Source organism: Hordeum vulgare, chromosome 2H, assembly GCF_904849725.1.
Source record: "Hordeum vulgare subsp. vulgare chromosome 2H, MorexV3_pseudomolecules_assembly, whole genome shotgun sequence".
Taxonomy (NCBI): Eukaryota; Viridiplantae; Streptophyta; class Magnoliopsida; order Poales; family Poaceae; genus Hordeum; species Hordeum vulgare.
Window position 1 is genome coordinate 537476047 of NC_058519.1, and position 18932 is coordinate 537494978.

Genomic DNA, 18932 nt, shown 5'->3' on the forward strand with positions numbered 1-18932 from the left:
AATTAACATTGGTAAGTAGCAGCGAGAAAAGAGGGCTCATAAATTCATATCTAGTGGTAGCAGCAGCACTGTATTAGACTAGTGGTACAGTATAAGGGGGTGTTTGTTTTCAGGAGGGACTTTTAGGGACTAAAATGGACATTTAAAACTAAAAGAAGAAGTCTGTATTGGAGGGTCTTTTTGGAACTTTTTGGCACTTTTTTCAACAATGTCCCTGGTCTTTTTGTATGTCACTTAATGACCTTTAGTTCCTGTTTAGTACATAAAAACAAACGGATAGGAACTAGGGACTTTTTAGTTAGGACTAAAAAATCCTGAGACTTCTGAAACAAACGGGGCCTAAATTGAGTTGAGGAAATGGTTGCAAGGTCTGTGATAATTGACCGATCATCTGATTCTGATCCTAGCCCTTTTTGAGTAGCGTCGCTATTAACCCGGCTGCTGTCCGACCGGCCAGGCCCATGCGGCCGGGGAGCACGTGAAAACTGATAAGACGCAGCAAAGTAAAGAGCTCTCGCTGCTGCTGCTGCAAGTTGGGCGCGGCCAGCCGCCCTGCATGAGAAAAGAATAGAGGAGAGGGAAAGCGACCTTTGAGGATGAAACGCAGGCCGATGGAGTGCGGGCAGCCGCCATCGCCATGCATGAGAAAAGACTGTTTGATAGCTAAACCACAGAGGCCACTGCAGGTCGGTTGTGATCCCAGCTCGCTTATTAGTAGTAGCACTAGTACACTATTTTCCTTTTCCCTTTCCCTTTCTCTTTCTCTATTGGGGATGATGGATCATGATTCATGCATGTATAGCAAACCTGCCAGGTCTCCAGGGAACGGATGGCTACGTACTGCTCAGCTCACTGAAATCCCGTGAAGTAAAGCGGACCATTCATGTATGAAGGATCGGCTCCCGGCTCCGTACCACCTACACAGGAACAATGGCTGCTAATGCATGCCCTCTACCACTCAACTTTCCCTCTAAGATGCACTCAGAAAATATGGATAGAGGAGCCCTCGTTATCCATCCATCTCTTCCCGGACTGGCTAGGTCAATTCGCAGGACGAAACCGAAACAGCGCCTAGAAGTCAGCTCAGCACATCCAGTACGCGTTGACGTGCCGCGAGCTGGGACCTAGAGGCAAACTGAACTGCCCGTGCAAGAGGCGACGTGCAATGCCTGGTCCGGTTCGGTCGAGCGAGAAGCGGGACGGGAGCAGTTGGGGTTGCAACTCCCCACGTCCCAAGCGTGCGTGCCCGTGCCGGCTCCGTCGGTCGCTGCCTGCACCGCCTGCCTGCCTGCCCGAGCCACCACGCATGCATGGGCTGATGAGCGTTGGCTGGTGGTGGGCGCCGTGCTGGCCCGGATTCGGTGCCTGATTACTCATCGGTTTAGCCATGCCCATCAGCCTACCAACGTACGTACGTACGCACGCACCGAGGCCGAATCAGGCGGGGATTTATTTCATTCCTTCGTTCGTGTCACGTTCGGTGCCGCCAACTTTGGAGGTGTTAATTTGAGGGCCGCATGCGGCAGCGTTCCTGCGCGGCGTCAAGATTCTTCTGTTCGATCCTCTGACTGATTAGCATCCGGTTGTTACCTTTTTCTTCCGAAATGATCGGTGGCCGTGGCTGGCTTGCGTGAAGACTGGGTTTGCTCTCCCGTGTCGTCCTCCTGAGCCCTGGCCTTAATCTGCAGGCCCTCCCTCCGGCTTCCGAACCGGCCACTGATTGCCTGGCCAGCGGCGCATGTGAGCCGGAGCAGTTAAACCCGCCACTCGCCGGTGACTCAGCGAGTGACCCCAAAGCGTATCGCAAGTACGGCCCGTATCTGTGCGGACCGCCGAGCATAAACCCAACCAACACATGGTGGGGGACGCGTCCAGCACTGTACTGCACAGGCATGCAGATGGTTCAATGCCGAGCTAGAACCAGTGTGCTCATTCCGATGGTTCCTTTCCCGCGGCGTGCGTGCGTGCGCTGTCATCTGGCACGGCGCATTCACGACGCACCGCAACGGCACGTTCCATGTTCCATTTCCACCAGGGCAACGGCGAGACAGGTCATGGCAGGGCCACCCATGCCCCTCAATTCCACATTTCAACTAACTAACAAACACTGTGACGGCCTGAGTGTGCATGGCATTGGCATCCATGGTGGGTCTGTCTTCATTTAAGGGCGGAAGTACCATTGTACAGAGCAACAACGTGATCAAGTCTGCAAGTCACAGTGTGATGTTCAAAGTACATGAGCGAAACAAGATTAATTTTTTTTTATGTTCAAAGTACATGAGCGAAACAAGATTAATTAATGGGGACGAGATCGATCAGCTGTAAGTACTCACGATACTTCAGATGCCATCCATCCAGGCAACTCAAGGATAATTGACATGCAAGATCTGTGATCCTTCATCCAAATATAATTTATATACTCAATTTTTTTCGGGTTCAGCATGCAATGGATGTGCCCTGATCATTGTCTCCCAAGACAAAATACTCCCTCCGTCCATGATATTAAGACATTATTACATCCACCAAGGATGTAATAGCGTCTTATATTATGGGACAGAGGGAGTACTATATCGTCAATGGATAGATATGTATGACAATACAACAAAAGGCTAGCGCTAGAAATAACATCTTACTTGCTTTCGCCATGGAATATTACTTGTCGACTAGAAATACACAACACGTTTTCTGGGCAGAGAAACATACTAGCATCTCAGTACAAGTAACTGCAAACTGACAAAAATGCTCAGGACCAGAACTATCAAAGTGTTTTATTAGCCTCTAGGTTAAACAATCACATTTTTATTGTCACTTGTTAGTCGGTAAATCTAGCTATATCTTCTGTGTAAATATCTACATGTTAGCATGAATTAAAAAATTGGATATGAACAAGCAGGCGCGGCTGCACAATAAAGAATGAGAACAGTCCGGTACTAGCAGGGGTATATGGCCGCACCATCCATCAATGCAGGACACTGCCAGGGCAAGTAGATAAGTAGACGATATTGTTGATTAATGTGCTGTATTGCTGTGTATGAAGTCATCAGATTTCCTTTCAGCCAGATATATCACCGGTTGGTGCATGCCCATGCCCATGCAGTCTGGCAGTGTTAATAAGCTCAGCAGATTATTAGAGCGGAACCGTCGCCACACATATCTCTTGCATGGAGAGAAATAGCTGCAACTTATAAAAACCATGCTCGCGGCATAGGATGACTTGTTCCTTCCATAGTCTTAAAGCATCGATGGTAAATTTTGCCCTGGTCAGACTAAATGTTGTACAGGTGAATCAGAATTAGCTCGATGATGTGATGGTTGGGCTTCCAGAGTTCTCTGCATAGCAAACCGACACCTGATTTCAAAAGCATGAGATGTTAGCGCAACTTTAGGCGAATAAATCAGTGCAGATGCATAGCAACTGAGTTTGCAGCCTTTAAATGCAGCCAAGGAAAAAAAGGGTGAAGTACGGTATAAGCAAAGCTATGCACTTCAATTATCAACAGTTATTAAACATGTTGCCTCTAGTCCTAACAAACTCCAATGTCGCCTTTTGCCTCATGGAAAAACAATCGAACGAGGCGAGCTTTGAAACACATGTATCTGGTACTTAGACCCAGCATATTTGACACGAGACAGGATGTAATACCCTCCATCCAAAATTTGCTCTAAGGCCCACCACCGATACAGCCTATGCACACGTAGCACCACCCTTAGTCTTTTGCACTTGCTTCTCACCAGAAAAGGTTAGCCCAGTAGTGCTAGTACAATTTAGGCCAACTAACATCACATGCTAGTGCAATTCAATGTGTACGGGCAAGTTGGTACAATAGAAGGGCCAAGGTGTCGTCAGTGTTATTTGACTGAGACACGAGTCTAACAAACATGAATGTCGGATTCAGATGCAAATTTGCCACGAAAGAGTAATGGGACCTGACTATGGTTTTATGCCCTTTTCTTTGAAAGTTATGTCATTTCTAGGATAATGGTCTGTGTATGCTATATCCTCCCCGAGAAAGGTAGTAACGCTCCATTTACTAGTTACAGAGCATTTGCTACTATATCAGGTATGACTGTAAGAGGTTAGTAGCTTTACTAAACTGCCTGTAGTGTAAGTATTAGTTGTAGTTGGTTAAAAACAATTTTAGCTTTACCTCCATGGTAAGTGATCCATGAACATAGAAGGAGTAACAGCAATATCCCTGAAGTTCTCTCTTTTCGCAAAAACAGCTTTATATGGTTGTTCAGCTTCCTGAGGGTTCCAGCATTTCCAAAGAGGAAAGAGGCTTCTTCTGTTCCGCACCACATGAATAATTAAGCCTGCAAGAAACATCTCTCGAGACTCAACTAGTATTTCCCCAGAGGATGTCTGAGCCTCTTCCAAACCGGAATCATGCCCATCAAGTGGAATCCTCCGGACATCCTGATCAATTTGTAGGCTTCGATAGCTTCTGGGCTCATCTATGGATGAACTGGGTCCATCGTAGCCACCAAAGCCATTTTGCAAATCTTGAGGGTCTGGCTCAGTATTGCATAATGCATCCTGGTGTGGAGACTGCCTTTCATGATACTTGTTTGCATTCAAAATTCTGCGAGCGAGTTTTTGTATCATTGCTGTATCATCTGGAGAATTATCTGAAAGAGTACTTATTGCAGCAGATCGTAGCCTCAGGATTGAGTTGATTGAAAGGCGGGAAGAAAATTCGTCGTTGTTTACAATGCTGTAAGGAAGAGGAAACAATCAGTGAAAGATGACAATAAACCTTGTTAAGAGGACATCACGTCAAGGATAGAAGTTTCATGGATAAAGCAGGCCATAAAACAGCTTCCAGTTTACCCTTACGTGGTAACAAACTGTGAACAGGCTTCGGCTATTACCAAATCCACACAAGGAAGTGGACCATAAGCATACACATGCACGTCTGGGTATCTGCCAAAAAGCTGTGCGAGAACAAGTTAAGCTTTGAAGAGCCACTAATCAGCATCTACAGGTAGGATATAAAACAAATCATGAACAAAGGTAGAAAACAGCAAGTGAAATCATAAGTGTTGATGAAAGATTTATGCATATTAAAAATTGTGGGGCGAATAGCTTGCCGCATAATATTTAGCAGTTGTGTCAGTCATCTAAATTCGTCAAAGTAAGAGTGTAGACCATTGAAGTTGGGGGTGTGGGGGAAGCCCCATGGTGTTCTTTGAAAAAGATAACAGGAAGCCAGTTCATTTTGTCGTTAAGAAACCGAGAGATTAATTTGCATCACAGGAGTACCCTGGTGGGTGGAGTGACACAACTGCGCAACTGCACGGTTACTACTGGGCTACAGCTCAGTTCCCGGGAAGTTAGAAAATAAGAATGACAGTGGAAAAGGGATATAATTAACGAAGAATGCGTATGCAAATAACAGTGACGGTTCAACATGTTTACCATCATTCCAAGGACTGTAGCAACAGCGCCTCCTAAAGAATGTCCAACGACACGAATTTTATATCCATGACACTCACTGCCCTCCTGGACAAGCGTCGATAGAAATCCATGTTTTCTGGAGGACGTGTTTTCTGAGTTATCATTATCTAAGAGAGAGAGAACAGATTAGCCACCACAAATATGTTTCACGTAAAGTGGTCAATAAATACACATATTGCATCTAATCTTCCAATCCCAGGTGATAGCTTAGTAAAAACGAAATCAAATATACTGAGCAGTTGGTTATGTTGCAAACAAAATCAAATAATTATACAGAAGAAAATTAAAATTAGTACTCCCACCGTTCCTAAATATAAGCAGTTTTAGAGATTTCACTAGAAGACTACATACGAATGTATATAGACATATTTTAGAATGTAGATTCACTCATTTTGCTTCGTATGTAGTCTAATAGTACAATCTCTAAAAGGACCTATATTTAGGAACGGAGGGAGTATTAAACTAGCCCTGGCTATTGATGTGCTAACCAATAACAATTGGATGGCAAGGTTCCAAAAATAGTACTCCCTCCGATCCATATTACTTGTCACTGATCTAGTACAACTTTGTACTAAAGTTGTACCAGATAAGTTGGAGCACTAGATAATATGAATCGGAGGGGATAGCGTACTTTCTGCACCAGCACTGTACCCAGCATGTTTCAGTATAGTATAGTTAATACAGTGAAGTACACTGAAACATGCAGTATACAAGATTACAAGGTATTTACAGAAAGCGGACATGAGCATGATTAAGCCTTTTCAGATACCGGAATTTGAATTGCTGAACTAAACTAAATTATAAACATTTTATTTGGAAAATCAAACCTCCTGTGCAGTCGTTGAGTTGCATGAAAAGCTCCCGAGCAGCCTCTACAATTCCACCATGTCCATAGTGCGGGAATGTAGAAATAACTCTCTCCCTCGTAGTTACAGGTAATAGTTCACTACTGAAGATAATATTAGCAAAGTGTAAAAAACAAAAGGGGTTGTGGATACAGGATATCACCCAAAAAATAACACTTTAAATGGTCTCAAACCTCTAAGTTGGCGCCTCAGCTCAGTAACTTGTTCAGTTTATTCTTTGTATCAGTTTTTCTACTGAAATACTACTCCACACTAAGTCACCAAGTCTAATTATCTGATTTCCCTTACCATACTACGAGCTTACAAGCAGCATTTTTTATGGACTCTAGCTACGATGATGTTCAAAGCGCTACATGAGCCTTTTCACCAAAATTTCACTGCTACACAAACTGTTTTTTATCACCAACACTAATAATGTATTAATTCAAAGCACTACAATAGCCATTTTCTTTAACTGTGCAAAGAACCAGCTATGCAATAGTTGGGAAGCTGGTAATGATGGAAAAGTATGTGACATTTAAAACACATTCAAAATCAACTAAACTAAAATTCTTGGACCAAATTTTGCGTTTATTAAAATTCAGATACTAACTGTAACGCCCCGGACACACCCGCTGGCGGTCGTTACTCCTGGCAGGATCTAGACTGGCCTCACATATCAATACTAGTCTTTTCTGCGCACTTTGTCTTCACTCATGCGCACCCGGGATCAACTTCCCGGCCGGTCACCCATCCTAGAACTACTCCAAGCCAAGCACGCTTAACCTGAGAGTTCTGTTCGAACGGGCTCCCGGAAAAGAAGGAATTCTTTATTGATATGAGTAGTCACATACACCACCACTCAGAGGAACCGACGCCCTCGTCGGGCCACAGGAGCGTTCCCTCTTGGTACAAACGTCTGTGCATCCAGTTCAGTGCATGTACCATGCCGTGTGCCACGACGGATCACAAACGTCATGAACAACATGACCGCACACCTATCCGCAAACATCCGTGTAACCACGAGGGTCGGCTCTGATACCAAACTTGTAACGCCCCGGACACACCCGTCGGCAGTCGTTACTCCTGGCAGGATCTACACTGGCCTGAGAGTTCTGTTCAAATGGGCTCCCGGAAAAGAAGGAATTCCTTATTGATATGAGTAGTCTATCATCCCTAATAAGCCAGGCTATCACACTAACCCTATCTGCTACGGGCAAACAATCCCCAAAGCTGAGGCTCCAAACACGAGCCACAGCCTACACATTAAAGAAAAAATGGCTATGAGACACTGTTATTTTGTGTCAACTGCTCAAATTAACTAAAAACGTTAACTGTTCAGTACAACTGCAAAATCTGGGTTATTTACCAGAGCACACAGGAATCACTCAAATATTATTTCTTGAGCTACTAGGAGAGGGAGCACATGTGAAAAGTCTATGTTACCCTTTGGTTCAGGATATGGTCGACTTATTTTCCTTTGCTCTGTATATGGTATGACCGGGTCCTTTCATTCTTTCATTCATTTTGCAATTGTGCACCAATATTAGCCATTGTTTTAACGCATCTGGTTCATTATTTTTTATTCAAATACTCCTCCATTATGTAAGGCTATCACAGTTCAACCTTACAAATTCAAGGATGACACAACGACCTAACAAGTTCAAACATCACAAAATGTGGATTTATTCAACATGGCTAAATATGGTGCACAGTGCAAAATATTTAAAAAAAACAAAGGACTAGCTGCACCATATATAGAGCAAAGGAGCAATACAGTGGAGCATGTCTTCTAACCAAAAGGCAAAATAGACCTTCCACGTGTGCTCTCTCAGAGCAGAATTTAAACAAGCTATTTTGAACAATATAACTAGAATTCTAGAAATGGATAAGGTGAGAACAGAATAGGTGGCTATTAAGATGAACGTACTTTACTAGTCCATCCAAATCTTCCATGGTGAAAGCACATTCTCTGCATAGTCCATCGGTTATGAGATCCTCTGGTGTCTCTGTCCCACGCACCCCAATAAGAACAGTTTTTTTGTCATGGAGGACCACAACAAAGTAAGCAGCTTCACGCTTGCTCTGCATAGTTGAATAAAGGTGATCATCAGATTCTCTTAAAGATTTCAACACATTATTTTCTCAGCCACATTTTAAACTGTTTCATGATGCCTTGCTTGAAGTGGATGCATGCCTCCTATGAAAAATTCAGCACATAGTGGCAAACACAATGGATCATTAACACCAATTTCAGGTTCTCAACTACTCAGGGTAGTTAGATGCTGTATATTAAACTATTAGTACACTCTAAAAGGACGAACTAATCCCCAAAAATTCATGGAAAACCAACCACTAAGTATAAGCAGAATACAGAAACTGACCACCAAGGATCAGCTAAATGTAAATGAGTGCAAAATGAAAAGATGTGTCAGCAAAGAAACATAGATTATGTTACCAATGCTATTTGCAAATGGTTAAAATAATTATGCATCCCAGTTTTATTCGACATCAATATGGCATTACCTGACGAACACGGCCTCGAACAAGTGCTGTAGGTGCTAGCTTAACAAATCTAAGGAAAGCTGCAGCATGCCCGCGCCACCAGTTATCACCATCAAGTGCAGGACGCCTGAACAGGGATTGGTATGTAGTAACTGTTATGTAAGTAAAGAACAGCATAAACTGTTCTGCTTTTAGGGAAACACCACAGATCAACAATCATGAAGATGTGCATACATCATTGATTAGATTGAGAACACTAGTGTATAACAAGAATTTTCAACTTCAGACCAATGAGGATACAGAGAACAGTACAATTTAGCTTAATTCACTAAGGATCTGTTTCGATGTCAGAACTGAATTGGGTTTGGAGAAATGGAGGTCCGATTCAATTTCAAGAAGATATCAAATGGGCTGACCAATCAAATTTTCTGTTTAGTCAGCTATGGAAACAAGAGTACAGAAATGGAGTACCATCCAAATCCAAATCATGTTTGGCTGCCAAAGAAATGGAATGGAATCACACAGGCGGCTAAGTCTTGGATGTTAGCTGGGTCACACACGTGCTGATGTCCTTGGCCTGCCAAACACAGACAACCACACGTCCTGCTCAACACGGTGTGGTGCACCAGGGATATCACGGCGTGACCGCCGCTTTCTGGCATGGAGCACATTCGCCAGAGATTAGGGGAGGTGGCACCTAGTCAGCGACGATGATGGCAGGCAAGGACCCTGCAGTGGAGGCACAGTCGACGGCAGTGGTGGGCAAAACCGGCAGCAACGGCCAAGTGCCAGCGGCGGAGGTGGGCAAGGATGCCCAGTCAGCCCGGAACCCATGGTGGTTGTGACCTTTGAGGTTTGAGTGCCTCGAACCCGATTCTGCAAGATCCAGAGGGCGAGGACTATATTGGGAGAGACCTCACCTCACCCAGTTATGTTCCAATACCATGGAAAGTGGACGCAATTCCAATTCCAAATCCCAACAGCATCCAAACATCTGATATTCAGAAGATACAATTCCAGTTCCCAATTTTATAGCTCAGTTCTAACATCCAATTGGGGTGTCAGTTATTTTCCTCTTTCAGGATAAGGCTTTTCCAGATGACGTTGCGGAAAATAAGATCACAAAGTAATAACAGAAAACGAGGGAAGTTTGAGAATTAACAGACAACATAGAAAAGTCATGGTACATACCTTCGGCGCGCCCATGGAGTTAAAACGCCTTGTCGATAAATCCATGCACATGGAAACAAAATGGGGTTTCTTCCGACATCAAGAAGTGGCCCCTGCAATTATACTTTTCTATATTATACAAAGCAGGCATGTATAGGAATTAGGAAATATGTCCCAATTAGATAGTGTCCAACCGTGTAACATGCTTCAGCAAATGGATGGAGAATAGCAGCTTCTCGCATAAGCTTATGAGGTGCCTCCACAAGGTCAGTTTGCAAATCAGGCAAATTCCCATGCTTCTGCAATAGAGCAAGCCCTATAATACATACCATAGAAGAGATCTTTATTATGCTGTTAATACTAATGGAGCACATAATATAATACTAGGGGTAAATCCATGTCCTTTTGGACTTACCCATCTATGGATAATAGCAAGGGAGCTGCCTAGCCTAACCAGTGTAAGAAGGCAACTACTTGAATTAGGAGACAGGAGAAAAGGGTGACCATGGAGCTACAGTCTGAGCATCATTTTCTTCTGGTATCCTTTCTGAAATGTTACGGGTTTTACTTTTACATTTTCTATCAAGTAAATGGCACCAAGCTCACCTGTACTCGAAAACAAATTGCAGGCAACTTCAAATATATACAATTACAATATTATTGTTTGTGTATTCTAAATTTGTGCAACAAAGTTACCATCATCTGAAATACAAAGTTAGTCTTATACTCCCTTCGTCCGGAAATACTTGTCATAGGAATGGATGTATCTAGATGTATTTTAGTTCTAGATACATCCATTTTTATCCGTTTTTGTGACAAGTAATTCCGGGCGGAGGGAATATATGCCTGAGCAAAGCTCGATTACTTATAAGAACAATTTCTCCTCCAGTTTTCTGGGTAAGGGATAGGAAATAAAAATATTCAAGATATTGGTTTTATATAGAAGTCGTGTTTTTGAGGTGGAAGTGGACACCGGACATATTGCATATACTTAAACATGCATACTGCAAAAAGGAGATTACTATATTATTGTTAATATGTTGGATTATGGTAGTAGACCTTATATATTCTTTATTGGATAGAGTACTGATATGGCTATGCACATCTTTGGGCAGGTAAATATCAAACTTTCAGGGTGTGTTTGGTAGCATGCATAGAGGATGCATGAGACTAAAAGTTCCCTCTTCAACCCACTTTTAGGTGTTTGGCAGGGTGGATGGGCTCTCCCGAGCATAGCCGAGTCATGCAAAAAAGGCCCAGAACGATGCTGAAGGGAGCACCCCCATACAGGCGAGCTGGGGTCAGCTACGCTGGGTTCGACCCCCGCAAAAATCCCTCCCCGACCCACTTGGATCGAACGACCTCCCCTCGTTTTCTCGCTCGGCCTCCCTCCCTGACCTAGCCGCCACCCCTCGCACTCCTCCTCTCTCCCGCGAACCCATGACGACAGTCACCTGATCTACATCCCCACCGCCCCCTTCCTCCTTGTCGCCGCCAGGCCCAGCCCACCGTCCCGCCGTCGCATCCCCACCGGCCCCCTTCCTCCTTGTCGCTGCCAGGCCCAGCCCGTCGTCCCGCCGTCGCCTCACCGCCGCCCTGTTCTACCACGCCATCGACGGTCAGGCTTGTCGCCGCCCCTCCCCGGTCTACCTCGCCGCCAGACCCAGCCCGCCGTCCCCGCCGTGAGAGGTAGCCACTCTGCCTCCTCCTCCTCCTCGGTCTATTTTATTGCTGGAAGTGTTTAGTGAAATGTCGAAATGTTGTTTCAATATTGTCTTGGTGCCAAAAAAAAATGTTCATGCAGCCTAGCTCAGATACAGGCTACCAAACACAGTCTCGGCATAACATGTCTCGTCTGATGCAGCCTACCAAACACAGTCTCAGCTCAGCATGCGTCAATACATACACTTCTACCAAACAACTGCAGTTGCATGTACTAGCATGTCTCAAATGGGAACAACTATGCTAGGATGGTAACAGCTACCGAACACACCCTCAGTATATCCATGCAGGTTAGGCGGAAGTGCAAATGATTAGAAAATCCTAATAGGCCACCTAACATATACTTGATATGAAATTACCGAGACGGAGAGCCAACCTGCTAACAGTTCCAAATGGCCAGTCCCAGAAGCACGGTATGCAACCAATTCACCCAGAAGTCTTGCCACAGAATATACCTCATCTTCTTCCAATACAGTCCTAAATCAGCACATAAGAGGAACTAGAGTAAACAGATATATTAGTGTTGAAACCTCACAGTGTAAAATGACTGGATATAGACTTACATATACTTTGCACGTCCTAAGCAGCACAAAGCCTCACGAATTCCATGATCAAACACTTCCCTGTAATGAGCTTTCCATGCCATATCATGGGTCGCATAGAATGATCGCCATCTCAGTACATCAGAACCCGTGAAGCACTGAAGGACGACCACAACCCAGGAAAGGATAAGAAACAAAGCAATTAATGCTCGTCTGGAGACCTGCTCAGCTCCATCCTGTCCTAGATTACAAGTAAGGCAAACTAATTATTGGAGCACAAGATAGACATATGGAAGCAAAGAAAAATTAGGCAAGTGGACGCTGAATAAAATATAAAGTCCTCCTCAAAATGCATAATATTATTCAGTATATTCACATTGACACCAATTGCAACAAAACGTAAGTAGCATGCCGTTTGTACTGTTCAACTAAAAAAATCAGGTAGAAAATCCAAACAAATATATTCAACACATGTTCTATGTGAACAAGGTTTACTTGGCAGTGAGCTTACAGCAAACAAAGTCTTGAAAGGGCTAGATTCAAAGCTAGAATATACAACTGATAACTGATATCAACCAACTCGAACATACCAAAGAAACAGGACGTGGGTCTTCTTTCGTTGGGAAGATCACTCACAATGACAAACATGAGATAAATTGCCCCAACCAGCTGCAATGCACCAACAGCCATACCAAATCTAGTCCACCACAACCAGCGTTTATACCTCACCTGTTCAGCAAAATGGAAGTGGCAATATGATAAACAGGTAGAAAACATACTCTTCTCGGATAATTCAAGTTAAACAACCATATTTTCAGAAATGTTCATATCCCAACTATATGATAAACTGTTACTTATTTTCTTAATTCCTTTAGCTCTTCTTTTTTGTCCCTTCATATCCGCCCTATTATCTCCGACAGAGTGTAAACATGGAAAACTGAATACTCCCCCCATTCTATAATGTAGTGTATATAGATTTTTTGAAAAGTCAAACCTTAGGTTTGACTAAGTTTGTGAAAAAAAGAATATTTACATTTAGAATGCCAAACATATATCAATAGAATCATCATAAGGTGTAGTTTCATATTTTATATATTTGGTATTGTAGATAAAAATAGTTTTCTGTATAAACTTGGTCAAAGTTTTCAAAGTTTGACTTTTCAGAAAATCTATACGCACTACATTATGGAACGGAGGGAGTATAAATATAGATAATTCATTGGCGAGCCTCAACATGGAATGCTCGGTCTGTTAGCATTGTTCTGGAAGAGTTTGGTGGGAAAACATGTTAACAACGCGAGCATGAGTGAATTATGAATCTACATAATCTTGTGCACTTGTGTTCAACAACAAAGTTGGGTACCACAATCCTCAATAATACATTATCATTCATCAAGAATATTTCAAAATTACCAGTCCTGTCAAACTTGTGCATCAAATTACGTTCTTAACAGACTGTAAGCTCAACTAAAACCACAAACTGCAGCTTCATTATTGTCTGGTTTCTATCACTAGAGGAGTACCAGACTGTAAGCTCATGCAAAGCCACACCATCGTAGCAGCATTGCCATCCGATATATTACATCAGTTACACCACAATCGCATCAAACCCACCTTACAAATCACGACTAAGCTAATTCATAAGAATGACCGAAGCAACGCAACGCCAGCTGAAACTATCCTGAACCATAACCATCCACAGATGCATAGAAACCCCATGGGTCTGTGTTTTAAGCAATCGAAATCTAGGTAAAATCACCCGAATAATGCAATCTGGAATGCACCTACAGCTACCAGAAAGGATCCTACTTATGTGGGGACACCTACCAGGCACCAGAAAGGTGTAATCTACCAAACCAGCAACAGGAGCTTGATGATCGAGTCTCTCACCCTGATCTCGTGGCGGGCCACGGCGTCCTCGGCGACGGAGGCGGCGCCCTCGTCGAGGTGGCGGCGAGCAATGGCGTCCGCGGTGGCGTGCTGGGCCCGCGCGGCGCCGAGCATCGCGAGCACCCGGACGGCGGCCATGGCGGGCACGGCGGCGAGCGCGAGGCCCCAGCCGCAGCCGGGCGGTAGCGCGGCGTCGACGAGGTAGAGGCCGAGCAGCAGCACGGCACAGTTGAGGCCGCCGACGAGGAACGAGACGACCCGCACCATGCCGACCCGGAAGGAGGTGGCCCCGGCCCCGGCGCCGGCCGCCGCCGCCGCCGCGGGGGCCGCGGGCTGGCCGGCGCCGGCCATGGCGGGCCTCCGCCGGTCGGACGGCGGCGGCGGGGAGGAGCGGCGGCGGGGGAGGGGGAGGAGCAGGAGGCGTCGGATTGGGAGGAGGAGCTGCGCGGGAGGGGTGGCTGCGGGCCCGCGGCAGGGGAGGAGCGGCTTTCTAGACATCATCCGGCCGCGGCGGCCATGGAAAGCGGGGGTCGCGGGTGGTTGGGGACGGAAATAGAAACCGGGAGACCGGGGGAGGGGGGAAACAGTCGGCGTCCGCCTGCTGAATTGCTTCCTTCCGGGGACGTTTCCGAGGTTGAGGCTAGCTTGAGCTGATGATTGTTGCTGACTGGCAGTTGCGTCGGAATTTCTTTTTCTGCCGTTTATTATGGCTGGACTCTTGGAGTTGGTGGAGATCACAGGCTCATGATCGGCGAGCAGGACCACCACCATGCGTCCAACTCAAGAAACGATTTCTGTGATTATTTTTTCCTTCAGCACACACCCAAAATGCATTCTTCATGAATTTTACTCCCTGAGTTTCTTGTATATCTAAATTTGCTGAGAGTCCTCGCTAACTTATTAAGGACAAAAATAATTGACAACACATTCTCAGCAAAAGGCATAAGAGGTAAACTCCTCATTCAAACAAAACTTTATTGAGAGTCGTATGTCGGGCATTCGACATACTGTTTGCTAAGAACCAAAGGCAGATTGTGAGCAAAATAAAGTGACTTAACGACCTTTGGACGGAGACGACAATGTGGCATATCTTTGCCAAGCATGCTATATTATACTCTCGGCAAACACTAACGAATAGGAGGCAGCCATGTGAACGACTATCTGATAGTCGTCCGACCACCTTATGCCGAGTTTTGCATTTTGCCGAGTGGAAGCTCTAGGAAAAGACAACGAATAGGAACATGTCCACTCTTCTAATAATGGTGTGGTCCCTTATACACAGATCTTGGTTTTGTCGTGTTCCTCTACTCGATAAAATACAGCGAATAAGAGGTTGCCTTGTGGCTATCCGTCAGACAAACGGGTCATGGACTTATGTCGAGTGTTGTTTTTTGCCAAGTGTCTCCATTTATTAAGCATGATGCTTTCTCTTGGAGGCGATGGAGCGTCCCAGTGACGAGGTCCATATCGTGGATGCGTGGATAGAAGGTCATAGGGGAAAGGATGGCAAACTATTTTGCAGTGATTCGGTGCGGAAGAAGTGTGAAATCTTTGAAGCCCGGTTTTAGAAGGTGCGCGAGGTGGATGATGACCCTAGATCCCGGTCACTCGATCGAGAGTTGACCATGACTACAAGCGAGGGAAGAGAGGTGTGACGGAGCCCTTGACTAGGGGATGCTCGGCATGTTGGTTACATGTCCTTTAAGTTAGGTTGAGCCCACCCCCCCATGTGTATTAGTGTTTGGCCTCGTTCGTGTGGGCCAGGGAACATCAAGAAGGAATGACACGAAGACTTGGTGTATACTCCAAGCGTGGAGGTAGTCCTCGGCATGTTCGCCCCCTTTGCTAGAACAGACGTTATGTAAACCCTATGTATCCTCAAGTGTCTATATAAACCGAGGAACCAAGGGCGCTAGAGGTGTTGGAAATATGCCCTAGAGGCAATTATAAAATATTTATTATTATATTTCATGTTTCAAGATAATCATTTGTTATCCATGCTATAATTGTATTGAATGAATGTTGGAATTATGCCCTAGAGGCAATAATAAATATAGTTATTATTATAATTCCTGTATCAAGATAATCGTTTATTATCCATGCTATAATTGTATTGAATGAAGACTCATTTACATGTGTGGATACATAGACAAAACACTGTCCCTAGCAAGCCTCTAGCTGGCTAGCCAGTTGATCAAAGATAGTCAGTGTCTTCTGATTATGAACAAGGTGTTGTTGCTTGATAACTGGATCACGTCATTAGGAGAATCACGTGATGGACTAGACCAAAACTAATAGACGTAGCATGTTGATCGTGTCATTTTGTTGCTACTGTTTTCTGCGTGTCAAGTATTTGTTCCTATGACCATGAGATCATATAACTCACTAACACCGGAGGAATACTTTGTGTGTATCAAACATCGCAACGTAACTGGGTGACTATAAAGATGCTCTACAGGTATCTCCGACGGTGTTCGTTGAGTTAGTATGGATCAAGACTGGGATTTGTCACTCCGTGTGACGGAGAGGTATCTCGGGGCCCAGTCGGTAATACAACATCACACACAAGCCTTGCAAGCAATGTGACTTAGTGTAAGTTGCGGGATCTTGTATTACGGAACGAGTAAAGAGACTTGCCGGTAAACGAGATTGAAATAGGTATGCGGATACTGACGATCGAATCTCGGGCAAGTAACATACCGAAGGACAAAGGGAATGACATACGGGATTATATGAATCCTTGGCACTGAGGTTCAAACGATAAGATCTTCGTAGAATATGTAGGATCCAATATGGGCATCCAGGTCCCGCTATTGGATATTGACCGAGGAGTCTCTCGGGTCATGTCTACATAGTTCTCGAACCCGCAGGGTCTGCACACTTAAGGTTCGACGTTGTTTTATGCGTATTTGAGTTATATGGTTGGTTACCGAATGTTGTTCGGAGTCCGGGATGAGATCACGGACGTCACGAGGGTTTCCGGAATGGTCCGGAAACGAAGATTGATATATAGGATGACCTCATTTGATTACCGGAAGGTTTTCGGAGTTACCGGGAATGTACCGGGAATGACGAATGGGTTCCGGGAGTTCACCGGGGGGGGGCAACCCACCCCGGGGAAGCCCATAGGCCTTGGGGGTGGCACACCAGCCCTTAGTGGGCTGGTGGGACAGCCCAAAAAGGCCCTATGCGCCATAGGAAGAAAATCAAAGAGGAAAAAAAGGAGGAGGTGGGAAAGGGAAGAAGGACTCCACCCACCAAACCAAGTTGGACTCGGTTTGGGGGGGGGAGACCTTCCCCCCTTGGCTCGGCCGACCCCCTTGGGGCTCCTTGAGCCCCAAGGCAAGGCTCCCCCTCTTCCCCCTATATATACAGAGGTTTTAGGGCTGATTTGAGACGACTTTTCCACGGCAGCCCGACCACATACCTCCACGGTTTTTCCTCTAGATCGCGTTTCTGCGGAGCTCGGGCGGAGCCCTGTTGAGACAAGATCATCACCAACCTCCGGAGCGCCGTCACGCTGCCGGAGAACTCTTCTACCTCTCCGTCTCTCTTGCTGGATCAAGAAGGCCGGGATCATCGTCGAGTTGTACGTGTGCTGAACGCGGAGGTGCCGTCCGTTCGGCACTAGATCATGGGACTGATCGCGGGACGGTTCGCGGGGCGGATCGAGGGACGTGAGGACGTTCCACTACATCAACCGCGTTCACTAACGCTTCTGCTGTACGGTCTACAAGGGTACGTAGATCACACATCCCCTCTCGTAGATGGACATCACCATGATAGGTCTTCGTGCGCGTAGGAAATTTTTTGTTTCCCATGCGTTTATGTTTTCATTGTTGGGCAACGTCGCATGGGAAACAAAAAATTTCCTCCTTAGCCGCCTCCTAGGCGGCCATGTACTCCGCTTTACATGTAGAATCTGCTACGACGCTTTGCTTGGAACTGCACCAGCTTACCGCACCCCCATTAAGAATAAATATGTATCCGGTTTGCGACTTAGAGTCGTCTGGATCTGTGTCAAAGCTTGCATCGACGTAACCTTTTACGGCGAGCTCTTCGTCACCTCCATACACGAGAAACATCTCCTTAGTCCTTTTCAGGTACTTCAGGATATTCTTGACCGTTGTCCAGTGATCCACTCCTGGATTACTCTGGAACCTACCTGCCATACTTATGGCCAGGCTAACGTCCGGTCTAGTGCACAGCATTGCATACATGATAGAACCTATGGCTGAAGCATAGGGGACGGAGCGCATATGCTCTCTATCCTCATCAGTTGCTGGGCACTGAGTCTTACTCAATCTCGTACCTTGTAAAACTGGCAAGAATCCCTTCTTGGACTGTTCCATTTTGAACCTCTTCAAAACTTTATCAATGTATGTGCTTTGTGAAAGTCCTATCAGGCATTTTGATCTATCCCTATAGATCTTAATGCCTAGAATGTAAGCAGCTTCTCCTAGGTCCTTCATAGAGAAACTTTTATTCAAGTAATCCTTTATGCTCTCCAAAAACTCTACGTTGTTTCCAATCAACAATATGTCATCCACATATAATATTAGAAACGCCACAGAGCTCCCACTCACTTTCTTGTAAATACAAGATTCTCCAACCACTTGTATAAACCCAAATGCTTTGATCACCTCATCAAAGCGTTTGTTCCAACTCCGAGATGCTTGCACCAGTCCATAAATGGATCGCTGGAGCTTGCACACCTTGTTAGCATTCTTAGGATCGACAAAACCTTCGGGTTGCATCATATACAATTCTTCCTTAAGGAAACCGTTAAGGAACGCCGTT

The 18932-nt window shown here is 45.2% G+C and overlaps 1 protein-coding gene across 4 annotated transcripts; it reads right to left on the minus strand.

The window, feature by feature from the left end:
• Positions 1-2610: 2610 nt before the first annotated feature.
• On the minus strand, positions 2611-14227 carry LOC123427080 (diacylglycerol lipase-beta-like). 4 transcript variants are annotated; one of them, XM_045111031.1, is made up of 13 exons: positions 14133-14227; positions 12833-12971; positions 12264-12483; positions 12077-12177; positions 10173-10294; positions 10000-10091; positions 8830-8935; positions 8234-8388; positions 6286-6407; positions 5420-5565; positions 4838-4935; positions 4149-4715; positions 2611-3349 (listed from the first exon to the last, which is right to left on the minus strand). In XM_045111031.1, exons 2-13 carry the CDS (start codon positions 12930-12932, stop codon positions 3262-3264), a joined length of 1917 nt encoding a protein of 638 aa, XP_044966966.1. In that variant the 5' UTR covers positions 12933-12971; positions 14133-14227; the 3' UTR covers positions 2611-3261. The 4 variants fall into 4 exon arrangements, with proteins under 4 accessions (XP_044966966.1, XP_044966965.1, XP_044966967.1 ...); XM_045111030.1 differs by having other exon boundaries at positions 6286-6404; positions 14133-14211; XM_045111032.1 differs by lacking the exon at positions 2611-3349 and having other exon boundaries at positions 4540-4715; positions 4873-4935; positions 14133-14211.
• Between the last annotated feature and the right edge of the window lie 4705 nt (positions 14228-18932).

Coding starts and splice junctions, on each gene's coding strand:
- LOC123427080 (XM_045111031.1), bottom strand. CDS start 12,932: ATGGCTGTTGGTGCATTGCAGCTGGTTGGGGCAATTTATCTCATGTTT. Junction 10,295..12,076: donor CCATTTGGAACTGTTAGCAG/GTTGGCTCTCCG, acceptor TATGTATTATAG/GGCTTGCTCTATTGCAGAAG. Junction 6,408..8,233: donor GATTTGGATGGACTAGTAAA/GTACGTTCATCT, acceptor TATTATCTTCAG/TAGTGAACTATTACCTGTAA.